The sequence below is a fragment of the Malania oleifera genome, chromosome 7 (assembly GCF_029873635.1).
Source record: "Malania oleifera isolate guangnan ecotype guangnan chromosome 7, ASM2987363v1, whole genome shotgun sequence".
Taxonomy (NCBI): domain Eukaryota; kingdom Viridiplantae; phylum Streptophyta; class Magnoliopsida; order Santalales; family Ximeniaceae; genus Malania; species Malania oleifera.
In genome coordinates this window covers 75,244,049-75,259,812 of record NC_080423.1, presented here as the reverse complement: position 1 = coordinate 75,259,812, position 15,764 = coordinate 75,244,049, and the positions used below count along the sequence as shown (strand labels likewise).

The following is a 15,764-nucleotide window of genomic DNA, read 5'->3' as shown; positions in this document are numbered from 1 at the left end:
AAGAAGGCTAAAATACATTGTCATCCCCAAGGTTTGGTCAAAACTATAAAGACAAACGAAGTTTCCAAGAAGTGCACCACCTCCCACCCCTCAGATGCTTGCAAAAAAAATAAAGAATAAAAAAAGCAACACATGTTGTAAATAATATGTGTGTTAAATGTCATAATCAGGATATGAACAACTTCCACACTTCTACCATCTTCAGAACAGAAACAGGAACTTAAACACAATTAAAATCCCCATAAGGTATCTGCTTCAGAGTTGCGATTCAGTGATTCTCACTAAGATTAACATAAGAAATGTGACTCCAATACATGAGATGCACAAATCAGTTAGCTAATAAACACAAGTCTGTAACCAAGCCAAGGGAATTAGTGAATTTCAGGAGCTCAGTTAATTATGATGGAAAGGGTTTGAAAAGGGGTTTCCTTAAGTAACTTTTCGAGTTTAATGTTGTAACTTCTGTTTTTTTTTTTTTTTTCTTTTTTTTTTTCTGTTTTTTGGTGGACCCCTTTTCCCCGCACATTGTTCCTTCTTTTTTTCCTATCTAATACATGTTTTCTTATAATAAAAAAATGAAAATAAATACAAGTCTGTAAGCAGACAGAAGAGTACCATTTTGCAAAATAAATAACAATCAATAATAGCTTGTCTCAATTAATCTAACAGCAAATGTATTCAAATGTGAGCATGATGATAAAATCTCTTAAAAAATCACACAGGATGCTTCAAATAACCAAGCTAATTTATAAGATGGTAAATTTCTTTATTCAAACCATGCTAGTACTCGTAAGGTGTATGATCAAATGAATAGACTTTTAGGGCAAAACAAAGATGACATAGTTAACAAGGTAGAAGTCTACCAATTAGTTCATGATCTCACAGTGAAAAGGTGGGACAAGATGAACATCCTATTGCAGTGCCTTACCATGTTCTTGTTCCAAAGTATTGTCCAAATTCTTCGTGGGCTAGCACAATTAAATTGCTATTTTTATATGGTATATTATATTGTTGTACTTGCCACTTATGCCCCTTCAACCCGACAGAGGAAACTTTGGTGGAGGCCTGCAACGATACTGACGTGCAAATTGTTCGTCTAACTTAGGTATAGGGTCAAAAGACTAATCAAACCATTTAGTAGTTGGTTCTCCCCAAAGCTCCCCTCATGTTCGCCCAACCAAACCATCTACTATCTGATTCCCTCCAAAGTTTCCCTCATGATAGCTGGAACTTTATTGAATTCTATCAAGTAAATTCAATGATTAGAGGCATCGAGGGTGCAACGCTCTTGACCTATTCTCAAACTTTAAATAGGTAGGAAGGTGTGGTTGCTTAGTTGAGCCACATCACAAAATCAGTAGCTCCAAGTTGGTCATTTTTTGGTAAGCAGGACTAGCGATGCAGGGTGAACCAAAAGTCAGGCTAAGGTGTCCAACTGCGAGCTAACCTAAAACCCACAAAGGGTGTTGGTGCTGTGGAAGTGAGAGGACAAAAACTCACTCTGATATGGACATGCATAGCAGTTAAATATGGTGCATAATTGAAGAGAGGAAGCTCTCTTATAAGACAAGAAGTCAGTGATAAAAGGAAACAATGAGGGCACTGTCATGGTGGCATTTGTATGACGGGGCTACTTTGGAGTTGTATCCTGTTATCTTGGTGTCAAGACAACATGTGTGAACGGGCGCTGGAATTGGTTTTTGTGCACTGCACTCATAGATTATTAACATAGATTTTGAGATAACTACGATACGCTTTGCAAAATCTGGGAAGTAATTGTCTCTCTATCTTTGCAAACAGCCTCAGGGACATGGCAATGGAGAAATTGATTTCATCTTCAATAGTATGGCTACTAGCCCCAATAATTCAGCTTTATTCATTATTTCTCAAGCTCCAATAAATGAGAAACTGGAGAACCAGCCGGAGAGGCAAGCGTTAATTGCTTATTATACTTCCAAAAATGACAGTTAAACTGACCACAGATGGCAGCAGTGTGGGCAGTCCTGATTGGGCAACAACAGAGGCCATAATTAGAGATAAGGTAGAGGGTCTCTTGATTTGGCAACGAAGTTGGAAGTATCGCAGCATACATTGCCAACTCTGGGCAGTTTTCCAAAGATTTAGTCTTGCTTAGAACTTGATTTTAGAAAGCTCATTCTTTATCTTTATTCCATGCTAGAAGATAATGCTTTCACTGAAAAAAGTAGAGGAGCTTTCTGAAACAGGCCCCATGAGGCAAAAGGCTAATAAGTATAGTCTTCATTGCAATGTCTGCAAAGTCAAAGGAAGTGCTTATACTACTCATGAAAGCCCTTGGAAATTTGTGTCAGAAATATCTCTCATTTTTTCTCTTACTCTCGTTATAGATGGGTAATGGAATAATATTTGCTTTTGCAAAGATACTTTAGTTGGAGATACTTCTTTGTCAGTTTGGTTCCCATCTTTCTGGAGGGTGGCTATCTTTCATGGATTTTCCAATTGCTCTAGAATCATAGTGAAAGAGAAATAGATAAGCTTCTCCATTTAATGGCAGTGATGCAGACCGCAAGCAAGACTAAGTTTGTCTTTTTAATTTTTATTTTATTTATTTTTTTATTTAGGTAAATTTATTTAAGTAATATCCTTAGGATCTATGATAGTTCCTTGAGATTCTAAGTTATTTTTATTTAAAACTAGTATTTTAGTTCATTTCAGTTTCTAAAAGTAATTTTTCCTTATCTTTGAAGCATTGTAAGCCCAAACAAAGACTTCTATGTATTAGTCTTCAATCCATATTATTGATAGGGTTCACAATTTTAACTCAAATCACAACAGTTGTCAATTTGGCAGGGTTCTTGTGACTTTTTGCTTAAACTCATAGAATTTGCAATTTCAACCAAAATTGCCTTATGTCACCTCCTCCAGTACTCTCTTTCTTTTTTTTCTTTTTTTCTTTTTTTTTTTTTTTGAATATCGCCGGGTGTCCACAACCGTCAACGCACGTCCGTTTTACGGTCCGCACGCACCAGTTGTGACTAGTCCCACGCCCCGTGGATCCGGCCCCACATCACCACAAGGAGGGTAAACCAGGAGCTCAGGGGAGGAATCGAACTCGGGTGGCGCAAAGGCTGACCTCGTGAGAGGCACACCCGGTTATTCGCTCGACCACCTGAGCTACGCCCTGGGGGCACCTCCTCCAGTACTCTTTTTCTTCACTCAGCTCATCAATCACCACTACAAGATTCAAAACGCACACATATGCATGTACACACACATGCATCCCAAACCAGAACTGAATTAAGCCAACACCAACACAATTCAGATGTGAGACACTTGGATCAAACAAAGTGCTTTGTGTGCCATTATAATCATTGCAAGATTCACCTGAACTCCTGTGCTGCTATCACGCATATGCACGCGCACACACATATCATGCATCTCAAACCCGATCTGCATCAAGTCAATGCCAACACAATTCAGATGTGACACACTTCGGTCAAGCAAAGTACTTTGTGGACCATTATAATTGTTGCAAGATTCACCTGAACTCCTGAGCTGCTACCACGTTGCCATTGCTAACAAGCATCCTAACCAGCCGCCAACAGGAAGCCCTTATAACTACCAAATGTGGTGTCATCCCTGGTACCCAAAGACTCGTTAGGGGATCCATTTGTCGCCAGAATCAAACCCTTGCAAGATCCTACACAACCTTCAGGCAGATGGAGGACTTTTCTCAACACTCCATATAAGCCTTCACTGACCAAAAGACGGTATGAACTCAAAAATCGTTCATGAATCTTCGCCAAAGCACCACCATAAAGCCCCCACTATTGCTGATAAACCTTAGTCGTTGCCGCTATTGTCAGGTTAGAGGAGTGATGAAGAAAACTCTACCTCTCATTTGGTTTAGATCTAAAACGAACAAGAATATAAGACAGGACCGACCCACTTCATTTCAATCCGAACCGAGTGAGTTAAAGCAAACCATCTCTCACCAGCCCAAAAGCAGATATTTATAAAATCGAAAAAAAAAAATAGTGGTTGCTGGTTAACTTCACTTCTACATTGGATAGGTTTGATGATAGGATGACAAACATAGCTCCATGCTTGACACTCTTGTCTCCATTCTTAATACTAATTTGTATGAGTCAAATTGTTTACCCACAGAAAATCTCCCTTTTGAGCCTATAAAGGGAAAGTTGTTCAAGTAGAAGTGGAAGATTTTAAAAGCAAAATTAGTCACGTGAGGAAATTGTGGGTGCTTTGAAATGGGAGCCTGAACCAGTGAGCCCCAACGAGGGGACTTAATCATTCCAAAAAAATTTGTAAAATCGAACTCCACACATTGTTCCGTCATACAATCTTTTTTTGTTTTGAAGCTAGCCATTGTATTGATCCCTCTTAAGATTACTAGCAGTCTTTGTTCTTCATCTTCTTGACTACTTAAATTCAAGGTTTAATTCTAACTGGCGGAGAATTATGCAGCGTGCAAGACAATGTCTATCTTTTTTTTTCCTATATTATTTTTGTTTATTTAGTTATTTTTGATAGAGAGAAATTCATTAATAGAGAAGAATATACAAGAGAGATGAGAATCTTCAAAATAATAAAGAATAAAAAGCAAAGAAGAAAACAAAATTAAGCTAATAAAGACAACCAATCCCAGTGTATATCTGAAAAAGCCATATTGCCAAAAAGCCCAGAACACCCTGTGGAGAAAAACCAGATAGAAGCCAAAAAGACAACTATGTCCCATGTCAAATCAGGAGATGCTAAAAATCCAAGAGTTTCCAAACCTTCCAAATCCAATCAACACAGAAAGCTTCTAAAGAATGAGGACATGCCCATCACTTCAACAATCCAAAAAGTTAGAAATACAAGCCTGAAACCAAAGAGCAGTGAAGAAATAAATGAGCATGATCCTCACTAATAGTGTAACACAAAACATACATCTGAAGTGACAGCCACATAAGGTCTTCTAATCTGCAGTAGATTGTTGGTGTTAACTCTATTAAAAACAGCCATCCACACAAATGTCTTTACCTCGAAATGAGTTTAGCTTTCCACACTCGATCAACAAGAGGAAATGAATGAGAAGTCTGGTTAAGACAAGAAAACAAAGATTTCCAAGAAAACACCCAAAGGAGTCTAAACACCAAATCCCAACATCCACATTAAAAAAAATACAGATAAGAACCCAACAAACTAGGGAATGAGAAAGAATCTCTGTCTCCCTATCATTTAAATCCTCACAAATTAAAAATACCAAGAAGCAAAAGCAATGCTATCCAAAATAAGAAAAGAAGAATATTTTCCTCGGGATGCAAAAAATCAGTCAAAAAAAAAAAAGAAGGCAACCAAAAAAAGATATACTTCCCCATGCTAAAGGTCATTTCAAAAGTGAATCCTACAAGCATTTCCCACTTCATACTTGAGACAAGGAAGGAAGAAATGATTTACCTGCAAAATGAACTTCCAAGGGCTTTCACAAGAAACTCTAGCTGCAACATTAGCAAACTCCCCCCCCCCCCCCCCCAAAAAAACCAAACAAAATCTCTTGCATATCAAAATTACTTTTAATAACCCTATGAAAAAGAGAATAAGTTTCCAAGGGAAAACGCCATGACTACTTATCGACCAAAACAATATTTTTAAAAGCCAAATAGCCGATACCCAAGCCTGCCCTCTTCGTTAGACCTATAGACAACTTCCCAACTCACAAGATGATCCCTCCTTTCACCCACCACTAACCAAACAAAATCTTCCATAATTCTCAAATCTACAAACCCCCACCAAAATCTTAAACAAGGATAAAAGTTACAGCAAGAAGTGAAGAGTTAATGTGAGTTCCCAAAGAGAAAAATGCACCTTTCTCACCCATCAAGATGTTTAGAACTTTCGACAGCTTAGCAATCATTGGACTCCAAAATCTCTCAAAACAAGGATCCCCAACGACTGCAAGTCACACATCCCAAGATCCTTATGATTTCTAGGATATTCTTATTAAAGAAAATAGAATTTTAGGGGTTGTTTGGTATCACTATCAAAAATTAGAAAAACGAAAATCAAAAGCGAAAACCAAAAATCAAAAACAAAAAACTAGAAACCAGTAACCTAGTTGGTTAACATTTATAAAATTAATAGAAATTAAAAACCTAATTAAAAAATCTCATTTTTATCTTTAAATCAAAATATTATAAAAATAATATTAAAATAATAAATTACAAATAATACACATTTAAAAAATTACTATAATAAAAATAAAATTTAGTATAATTATTTTACTTAATTGTTCTACTTTCAAATTTTACTTTACAATAAATATTTTATTGTACACGACAATTGAAAAATAGTAGAAGTACTTTGTGATTGGCTTTATTATTCTTTTTGAAATTTATGCATATTTTTCTTTTAATTATAAAACTATATAAAATGAATAATTTAATCCTAAAACTATTTTTAGATATTAAAATTTCTGACAAGTTGTCAAAACAACTGAAAAACCATAAAATATGATTTTCAATTTTTTGGCAAACAACTGAAAACCAGCAATAGATAGTAGATGTATTTTGTAATTGGCTTTATTATTCTTTTTGAAATTTATGCATGTATTTCTTTTAATTATAAAACTATATAAAATGAATAATTTAATCCCAAAACTATTTTTGGATATTAAAATTTCTAACAAGTTGCCAAAACAACTGAAAACCATAAAATCTGATTTTCAATTTTTTGGCAAACAGCTGAAAACCGACAACAAAAACAAAAAACTAACAAAAACAAACATGCTTTTATAATCTATTTTTTTACTGTAAAGAAACAGAAACAGAAACAGAAAATAGAAAACAACGACGATATCAAAAAACCCTTAGATTATCTAGGTTTCTAAAAACAATTTCCTTATCTTCTAAGTAAAAGGCCATTTATGTATTAATTATCATTCAAAATGGAATAGAGAGTTAAATTTGTTAAATATTGGCCTTGCATCAAGCAATTTTGGTTCCTTTATTCCTCATTCGAATGTGAAAGACTTGTGTTTACCTCGGGAATAGCACAAGTACATTCATTTCCAAACTTTTCCAATGCATTCCCTTACCCCTTTCTCCTTTCCCAAAAATGTAAATTGGAAGGCTAGGGTTGGCTCCAAGAAGACCAAAGCATTTACTTGGACTTTGTTTCTTAACAAAATTAATATTGACGACTTGCTACGCATGAGGAGACCTAATAAATCAATGAGTCCAAATATTTGTGTGGTGTGCTTCGCTTCTATCGAGACAAATGAGCACCTAGTCCTTCATTGTCAAGGGCTTAGGCAACTTTGGTGCAAGCTTTTCTCCTATGATAATGAGACATGGGTGGCTCCTCAAGCAGTTATGATCGAAAGCATCTCTTTTGTATTGTTTTTACTTTCTTTACATCTGTCAAAGGATATATCTTGTTCTCTAGCTTTGATACCTTATTCTACCTTCTTATTAAATTTCCTTTTTGCTATCAAAAAGCAAAGCGAAGGACCGTACCTTAGTGGTTGTCTCATGGGAGCATGTAAAGGAACTCCTGAATAGGAAGTGGAATTGCACCATTAAACATAAACATGGAAAAGGAAACAAATGCACTCACTAGAAGGCTCCTCACTTGGATGGTCAAACTAGGATAGATTGAAATTTTCTTTTTCTTCTTTGACGTTTGCCCTCCATTGGACACCCAAAAAGATAAAGAAAAAATAAAAAAATAAGAAGAAAAATTTGCACCTAAATAACTAAAGTAGCATCCATTCACTCAGAGAGCTGAAACGGTGAGACTTCATGTAGAACACCAGTGACACCAAGACATCTCAAAATGAACTTGACTCATCTCTACCTCACTTCTTATTCTCTGGTGCTACCTTTCTTGTGAGATTGTATAGAGGATCACTGTCCTTCTATTACTTCTCTTTTGGGATTTGTTGAAAGAGATGCTCTCTTTCATCCTCAATATCAAGAACCCAGATTGTGTAAGTACGAACTGTGCTTGTGTGTAGTTGTTTTAAAAATTCTCTAATACTCAAGACAAGCTCTAAAGGTGTGGCATAGACCATAGTTGTTAGAATCGTGTGATTCTCAATTCAAATCATACGGCTCATATTGAGAAAGGCATAAATCAGTTCGAATCACATGGGAGAATCACAGAAGGCAGTGAATCAAGGTGAATCGGAGAATCAAATTGAATCGTAAAAATTGTATGATTCAAATGCAACTCCTCTAGAACCCAACTTAAAGATTTTTATACCTTTTTTTCTTTTTTCATGGTAGCCTTCTATTTACTATTTACATGACTTGTGTCCTCCAAAAGGGAAGAAAGAAGTCTATTGGCCCTCTCATTCTCAACCTCTTATTTCTGCCATTTTTAAGATTAGAAGAAAACCAGGGTTTGAGAAGGAAACCACTCTTGAGAAGAAAACCAAAGTCAACTAGGTGGGTGAGCTTTTGGTTGGCATGTTGCCCTCTCCACTCTGGATTTAAAGATCCAATTTTCATTAGTAAGTTTTGTATTTTTTTTTATTCACTTTCTCTTCTTGTTTTAGTTATTAGAGCAAGTCCATGAACTAAAAATGACTTTTCTTATTAAACACCATAAATTTTAAATTTTTTACTGTTTTTCATTGATTCATTCCCTTAAAAACCATAAAGTTCAATTTTTCATGATGTTTTTCTTATTTCCTCTCCTTATTTTTTTAAAGAAAACATGCACATGAATTTTTTATTGCTAATTATGTAAACTTACACCATAAGCATGGATTTCAATTTTTTAAAATTTTTGTGTGCCTTATCTTACTTTTTAGTGTATCTTGAGCTCTTAGACTTAGTGCTTTAGTTTTGAGTCACATACAAGTGTTATAGTTTCATAGAAACTAGTTTAACTTGATACTTGATGGAGGTGGAATGGTTAGATCATGGTATATCTTGCTTATATGGCTAGTTTTCCTTTTAAATCAATATATGTATGAGCTAAATAGATCATGGCAGGATTTATTAGACCTACAAAACTTGCTTCAAAGGCAAGCGCCATTCCAATTATCAACATGGATGATCCATATTTGTTGAAATTTCAATGTTGCTTACTATTTTACTCGTGTTTACATATATGCAACTCATTAGAAATCAATTTTTCAAATTTTGCACCAAATCCTACTATCTGATTCGATTCAATTCTTGATTCTTGATTCATGAAATTGGGATTTCGATTCACAATTTGAATCTCAATTTGACAACTAAAAGCCATAGGCCATGATTGGTGCCGAACAACAACAAAATTTGTTTGTAACTTTCTATCTCCTTAATTGTTCATTGCATTGTTTTTATCTTTGTAAATATTATATTTGATTGCTTCCACTCATTTCAAAGTTGAGACTCCCCAATAAACCCTCTCTAAAAAAACAACAGGCGCATGCGCGCACATACACTGAACCATATGACAAGTTTATTGTTATTGTTAAGTTTAAATTAATAGGCCTCAAAGCACCCAGACAACTGCAAGCATTCTCATGAAAAAACCTACACGACAGCAGCATTACATAAATTCTTTGTATATTCATTTTAACTCAGGAATGTTAGTTAATAGGTTATCTGTAAACTAGATGGCTCAAATTGTTGATAAATTGTAGCATATTCAAGATGAGAGAACATATTAAATGTACAGAGAAATTAGAATTTTTTAATATTTATTGAAGTAATCTTGTGAAAATGTTGCACAGTGAAACAGCAGCTCTGGGATCTTTAGATTGCAGGCAAGTGACACAGGTTAAATTGAACGACAATGTGTGCATCTCAAGTATTTTGTTAAGTTCATCTTCATTATATGATTTTGCTGGGCCAACAGCATAAGCATGACGCCTCAATGTGGATGACTCTTGTGACGTGGTTATGTACTTGTGTTACGATACTTCATAGAAATTTCTTGGATCATTCATACAGAAATTCCATGCCATTATGCTGGAGATTTTATAAGTTGAGAAACTGTCATCCGGATTACTTGATTTGCAGAAAATTCATGTTCCTTTTTTTTTTTTTTTTTTTTTTTTTCCATAACAAACTTGACTTGTAAAAATCATCAACTACCAGAAGCAAACAAATGAAACTAAGAATTGAAAGACTTGAGAGCATAACAGATATAAATCAGAGGCATTAATAAAACAAATAGTGTATATGGCTGCTATTAAAGGTATTTTTGCTAGAACATTACAAAGAGAGCTTATCGTAACACATGAGAACATCCAATAACTAATAACAATACCTCTGCCTCCCATTTAGACTATCAAGTTCCGCAATGAATCTTGCAAAGCACCGCACTCCATTACCACACATCTAGAAGAAAAGTTGAAATCAGAACAATCCAAATATCAGTGAACCAGCATGAATAACAACCTCAACAAGATACTATCAGTAAAAACAACAATGAGGTGTTATGAGTCCAACAGCAAAATTGGTATTTGGTTAGTTGCCAAGCAGTTAAGGTCATTAAGACCGTTTTGCTCTGTTGGGTAATTCTGTTATGTTACTAGCTGTTCCAGTGCACGGTAACACAAACATAAAGGAATGACACACATAAACAGAATGGATTTGGATATCCATTCCCCCATCTTCTGTACCCTTCTTCCCTTCATTCTTCCTTTTACTCTCTTCCTTTATCTTTCTCTCTTCCCTTCCTTTTCTTTCCTTTTCTTTTTCTCTTCCATGTTCCTGTTCCAGTCACCACCATAACTGTTGATTGAACTTTCCACTTCCATAATACCAGAGGGTATCTCAATACAGATGGGATGTTGCTGCAAATTGTTGGCTAAAACTAAAAGAAAGAAAAATGGCAGGCCCTTAATTTCTACAATATAACCAACACATAGAACAGCAAAATTATGTATAACCTACCACATTTACCAAAGCACACAAGTATCATTTGATTAGCTTATTCAAATTATTTCTCTTACTTCAGAAAGCCAAAATTTCATAAAAAATTATTGTTTTGTTTGATATCTCAAAATAATTTTCAAGCATTCGAAGGTCAAAATAAATGCAAAAATCATATTAGTGACCTTTAGAAAGAATAGTACTGCCATAATCCTAACAAAAGCAGTACCTTAGTATACAATTACACGTTTGATAAGCGCCTCAATCAGAGAATTGGAGGAACTTGTGGACTCTTTTACGCTCGACATTTTCAATGCTCACAGCCATCTTTAACTTTTTCTTCTCCTTCTCTTCTCCTTTCCCTCCCTCAAACTTCTCTCTCTCTAGTCTCTTCCCTTATCAATCTTCTTCCTTTCTCTTTTCTCCTTAGAGTCAACGCTTACAAGGGTAAGGGTGGTGGAGATGATGTGGCGGTAGTACAATAGAGATTCAACTATTGAGTCGACCAGTCATCTCCTTCAACTCCCATGTTTATTCACAAGGATTTGAAGATGGTACAATAGGGGTTTCAGTTGCAGTTAGATCACAGAGAGGCAGCCACAGGGCTTCAATTTGGGGGTGAATAATGAAAATTTGCAGTTTGGGTTCCATTTGGCTTGATAATATTTGCATGCAAGTTAGAACTATGGAGAACAACTTTAGACTTCGGAGATTTTAGGATAAGAAGAAATAATACAGAATATATGAAATGTAATTTCAGTCTCGTACAAAGGAATATTAGAGATAAGATTAAACTTGATAATCAAGAAATTAAAATAGCACTAGTAGATTTTAACACCTTGGATCAATTATGTTGTTTCGGGTGTGTTGTGTGATCATAAAATACCCTTAAAATTAAAATGGATCAAAATGCACTATAAGACAGCTATAAGGCCAGCCATGCACAATGAATCAAAATGTTGTTCAACTAAGAAACATGTCCAAAAAGTAAAAGTTGCCGAAATGCGAATGTTAAGTTGGATGAGTAGCATAACATTAAAAGATAAATTAAGGAATGAACTTCTTTGCAATAAACTAGTTATTGTTTTACTAGTATTAAGAATGGTAGTGGTAGACATAAAATAACATGGAATGAGATAGTGAAGGACTTAATAGCTTTAAGCAAGCCGAGGAAAATACCCTCGATTGTCGTGCTCTATGGATCAAAATGTTCAACCAAGAAACAACATGTCAAAAAAGTAAAAGCTGTCGAAATGCGAATGTTAAGGTGTTGTTTTTGTTATAGGTCAGCCAAAGATGGAAATTGGGATCTGGTTTTGGAGCTTGAACTTGAACTTGGTTGGGATTGCAGGTTTGCGTTCCATTTGGCTTGATGCATTTGCAATCTATTTGGATCCAATTGTTAGGTGACCCTGGATCTTGAACTAGTTTATGACAAGATTGCATATTTAGCTTGATAGCAATTACAGCAGAGGAGGGAAATTGAGGATCTGGTTTGTGTTCCACAGACGAAGTTCACAGAATCACATGGGCTGGAACAGTGCAAAGATGGGTTGGCTGCTTTGCAGTGGCACAGGTCTGCCTGCTCACTCATGGTGTTTGGATGAGCATCAACAGAGGTTTGCAACTAGCGAGTCAATAGTGATCTTAATAGTTGTTTGCCTAATTGAAGTTATTGCTTGGTTGCTGGGAAAATATAAGAAACGATGAGGAATTTCATTTTGAACCATTTTTTAGGGAAATAGGATGAAAATGGGATAATATTTGATTGTATGGATGCAATTGTGTTTGATTATTGAGTAAATGAAAAGATAAAAAAGAGAAGTTTTTTCTGCTTGTTATTTGTTAAACCTATACAAATTCAAGTATTTAAACAGTTCAGTTATCAAACAAATGTAAGTGATTACTATTTTTCAGATTTTGATAGTGGTTTCAATACGGATTCACCAACATAAAAGTTATAAGTGTTCAGAACCTTAACACTTAAATATAATATAAATGTCCCTGAGACATAAATGACAACAACAAAAGACGTAGTCTTCCAAGAAAGAAGAAACGTACCTCAGGCTCACTACCATCTGAGTTGAAGATCCTCATGGTATAATGAGTGCCATTGATCCCCGGCATGGCAAAGATCACTCCGTCGGCGCCAATACCAAAGTTCCTATCACATAGCTTCACCGCTTGCTCTGGAGTGATCCTAGGCTCCAAAGAATCTCTATTATCAACCTATTCAAACTCACAATAAAATGGAAACCACAGAATCTCCATTATCAACCTACTCCAACTCACAGAAAAATGGCAAATTTAACCATCTTTGGATGACTCGCATTGCAGAGTAAGATATCCAATAATCAAATTCCCCAGTTTCCCCGCATTTCCTACTCAATAAAACATAAGAATTAGAGAGGGCTTCTTTTACCAAGATAAAGTCGTTTCCGAGGCCGTGGTACTTGACGAAATGAAGGAAGCCGGATTCCTTGCGATCAAGAAAAGAGGCCTGCAAGGTTCTACCTGGAGCTTCAATGCTCATGGACGAAGCTGAGATGTTTAAACTAGGGTTTCGAACGTTGATCGAGTTTTGTCCGAAAAAACTTGAGCGGTAAAAGGAGAAAGAGAATGAAGACGATGGAAATGGGTTGATGGAAGTGAAATAGCGGCGATTTGGAGATGAAAGAGGGAGAGAAATCCTAGCGGCCAAGGCCATGGCAGCGCGCTGTTCAGCTCTCTCTCTCTCTCTCTCTGTGAATGTGTGCAGTCAAAACAGTGCCGGCGGGCTTTGCAACCTTCCCAAGACTTCGGGGATGACTGACAGAGGCGGGCGAGGTTTCGCTTGTTTTAAGTGCTTGTATAACAACAATTATAAAAAACGAAAATTAAAAATTAAATTAATGTTATGAAAAATGGGTTATAAAAATGGTAAATATCACCCCCATCTTCCACCACTTCAATTTTTCCATCCTAATAAATATCTTGTTATCTATATTATCATATAAAAGGGCACCCTACCTCTCGCATTTGGAACGCACATCTTTGCATACTTGTATACACATTTCATGCTTAAAAGTAAGTTATATAGAAAGATGATAAGAGATAAAAAGAAAAGAGATACTTAGTATAAGACCGATTTCAATATTTAGTATAAGGCCGATTTCAAATCATCGTACAATTTCGCCCGAGATAGTGAAATTTTTTTATCTCATTCACCCATGAAGTAGGTATATCCGAATGACATAAAATTTTTGTCTCGTCTCTATTTATTTTCTGCATCTTTTATAACACGTTATCAACACGAGACTCTAACCAACTGAGTTATTTTTTTAATTCTTATTTAATTTATTTATTTCTTATAAGTTTTATTCCACAAAAATATAATATTCTCTAAAAGAGAATATCTTTTAATGTTTAAAGAGTATCAATCTTCAGAAGAGATGGTAAAATGATCCTTCTAAAGAGACAATATATTTAAATCTCCTAAAAAGATAGTCCTCCTAAAGAGACAATATATTTAAATTTTTCGTCTACATATTTAATCTCCCGAAGAGATAGACTTCTTGAAAATGGTATATTTTTAACCTCCCAAAAAGATGTTAAAATTGACCTCCTGAAGAGGTGAAATGTTTATCCTTTAGATGAGGTAATATATTTAACCTCCAAAAGAGGTGGTAAATTATTACCCAATTTAATATTGTAAATTGGAATCATACTCTTGAATAGTACAAATTGACAAAAATAATATAATGTTCTTGAAGAAACATATTTAAATACCCCAAAAGGGTGGAAATAATATTATATTATTATCTCAGTTTTATTTCAGTTTTTACATTTTTTTTTTCTAAATTGTCTTATTATTGTTAATTTATTCAAATATCGAACCTAAGTAAAGTTGAATTTGTTCTTCTGAATATCAAAGGTAACAATTATTTATCATGGAATTTTTATGTTGATATCCATTTAAATGTAATGAATTTGGAAAATACTATTTTAGATGGAAATACCACATCCCTACAGGATTGATACCACGCAAAAGCTATGATCTTCCTCCGTCATCATTTAGATGAAGAATTAAAGACTAAATACCTCACTGTTAAAAACTCACTTATCATATAGAAAAATTTAAAGGATAGGTTTGACCACCAGAAAACTGTGATTTTACCAAAAGCTCGATATGAATGGTTGCACCCAAGGTTGTAAGACTTTAAAACAATCAACGAATATAACTCAGCTCTGCATAAGATTAGCTTAAAGTTAAAATTATGTAGTGAAAATATTACTGATGAATACATGCTAGAAAAAACTTTTACTATTTTCCATCCCACTAATATGCTCTTATAGCAGCCATATAGGGAGAGGAAATTTCCTAAATTTTCTGAACTTATATTATGTTTTCTTGTTGCTGAGCAAAATAACAAGCTTTTGATGAAAAATCACCAAACTTGTCCAACTAGTTCGACCTCATTCCTTGAAGTAAATATGAATACATCTCGTGGTTGAGGACGAGACCGTAGGTATGGTCGTGACCATGGTCAAAATAATCACTGGCATCAACGTGAGGCTGCAATCCCCCATAAGAGGGATGACCCCCCATAAGCAAGTTAATGATCAAAATTAGCAACCCAGGCAGCATGAAATTGAATGTTACAAATGCGGAGGAAAAGGTCATTGGTCGTGTAGTTGTCGTACGCCCAAGCACTTGGTAGATCTATACCAAGCATCTGTAGAAAAAAAGGAAATGAGTAAAGAAGTTGAAACAAATTTTGCCGATAATATTGTTCCAATAGATTTTAATGTTAGACCATCAAACTATGTTTATCTTGATGTTGCTAATTTCCTTGTAAATTGAGATGAAAATAATGATGTAATATTTTAAGAGATGTATAGTAAGCAATATTATATATTGGAATTGGT

At 35.1% G+C, this 15,764-nt stretch overlaps 1 protein-coding gene across 1 annotated transcript in view; it reads right to left on the bottom strand.

The window, feature by feature from the left end:
- LOC131159635 (diaminopimelate epimerase, chloroplastic) overlaps window positions 1–13,691 on the bottom strand; it is a 39,139-nt gene extending 25,448 nt beyond the window's left edge. The window contains exons 1-3 of the mRNA XM_058114682.1: window positions 13,279–13,691; window positions 12,918–13,085; window positions 10,249–10,319 (exon numbers count right to left, since the gene is read on the bottom strand). Coding sequence (XP_057970665.1) covers window positions 10,249–10,319; window positions 12,918–13,085; window positions 13,279–13,563 — 524 coding nt within the window. The 5' untranslated portion in view covers window positions 13,564–13,691. The remainder of the gene's footprint in view (window positions 1–10,248; window positions 10,320–12,917; window positions 13,086–13,278) is intronic.
- Window positions 13,692–15,764: the final 2,073 nt, after the last annotated feature.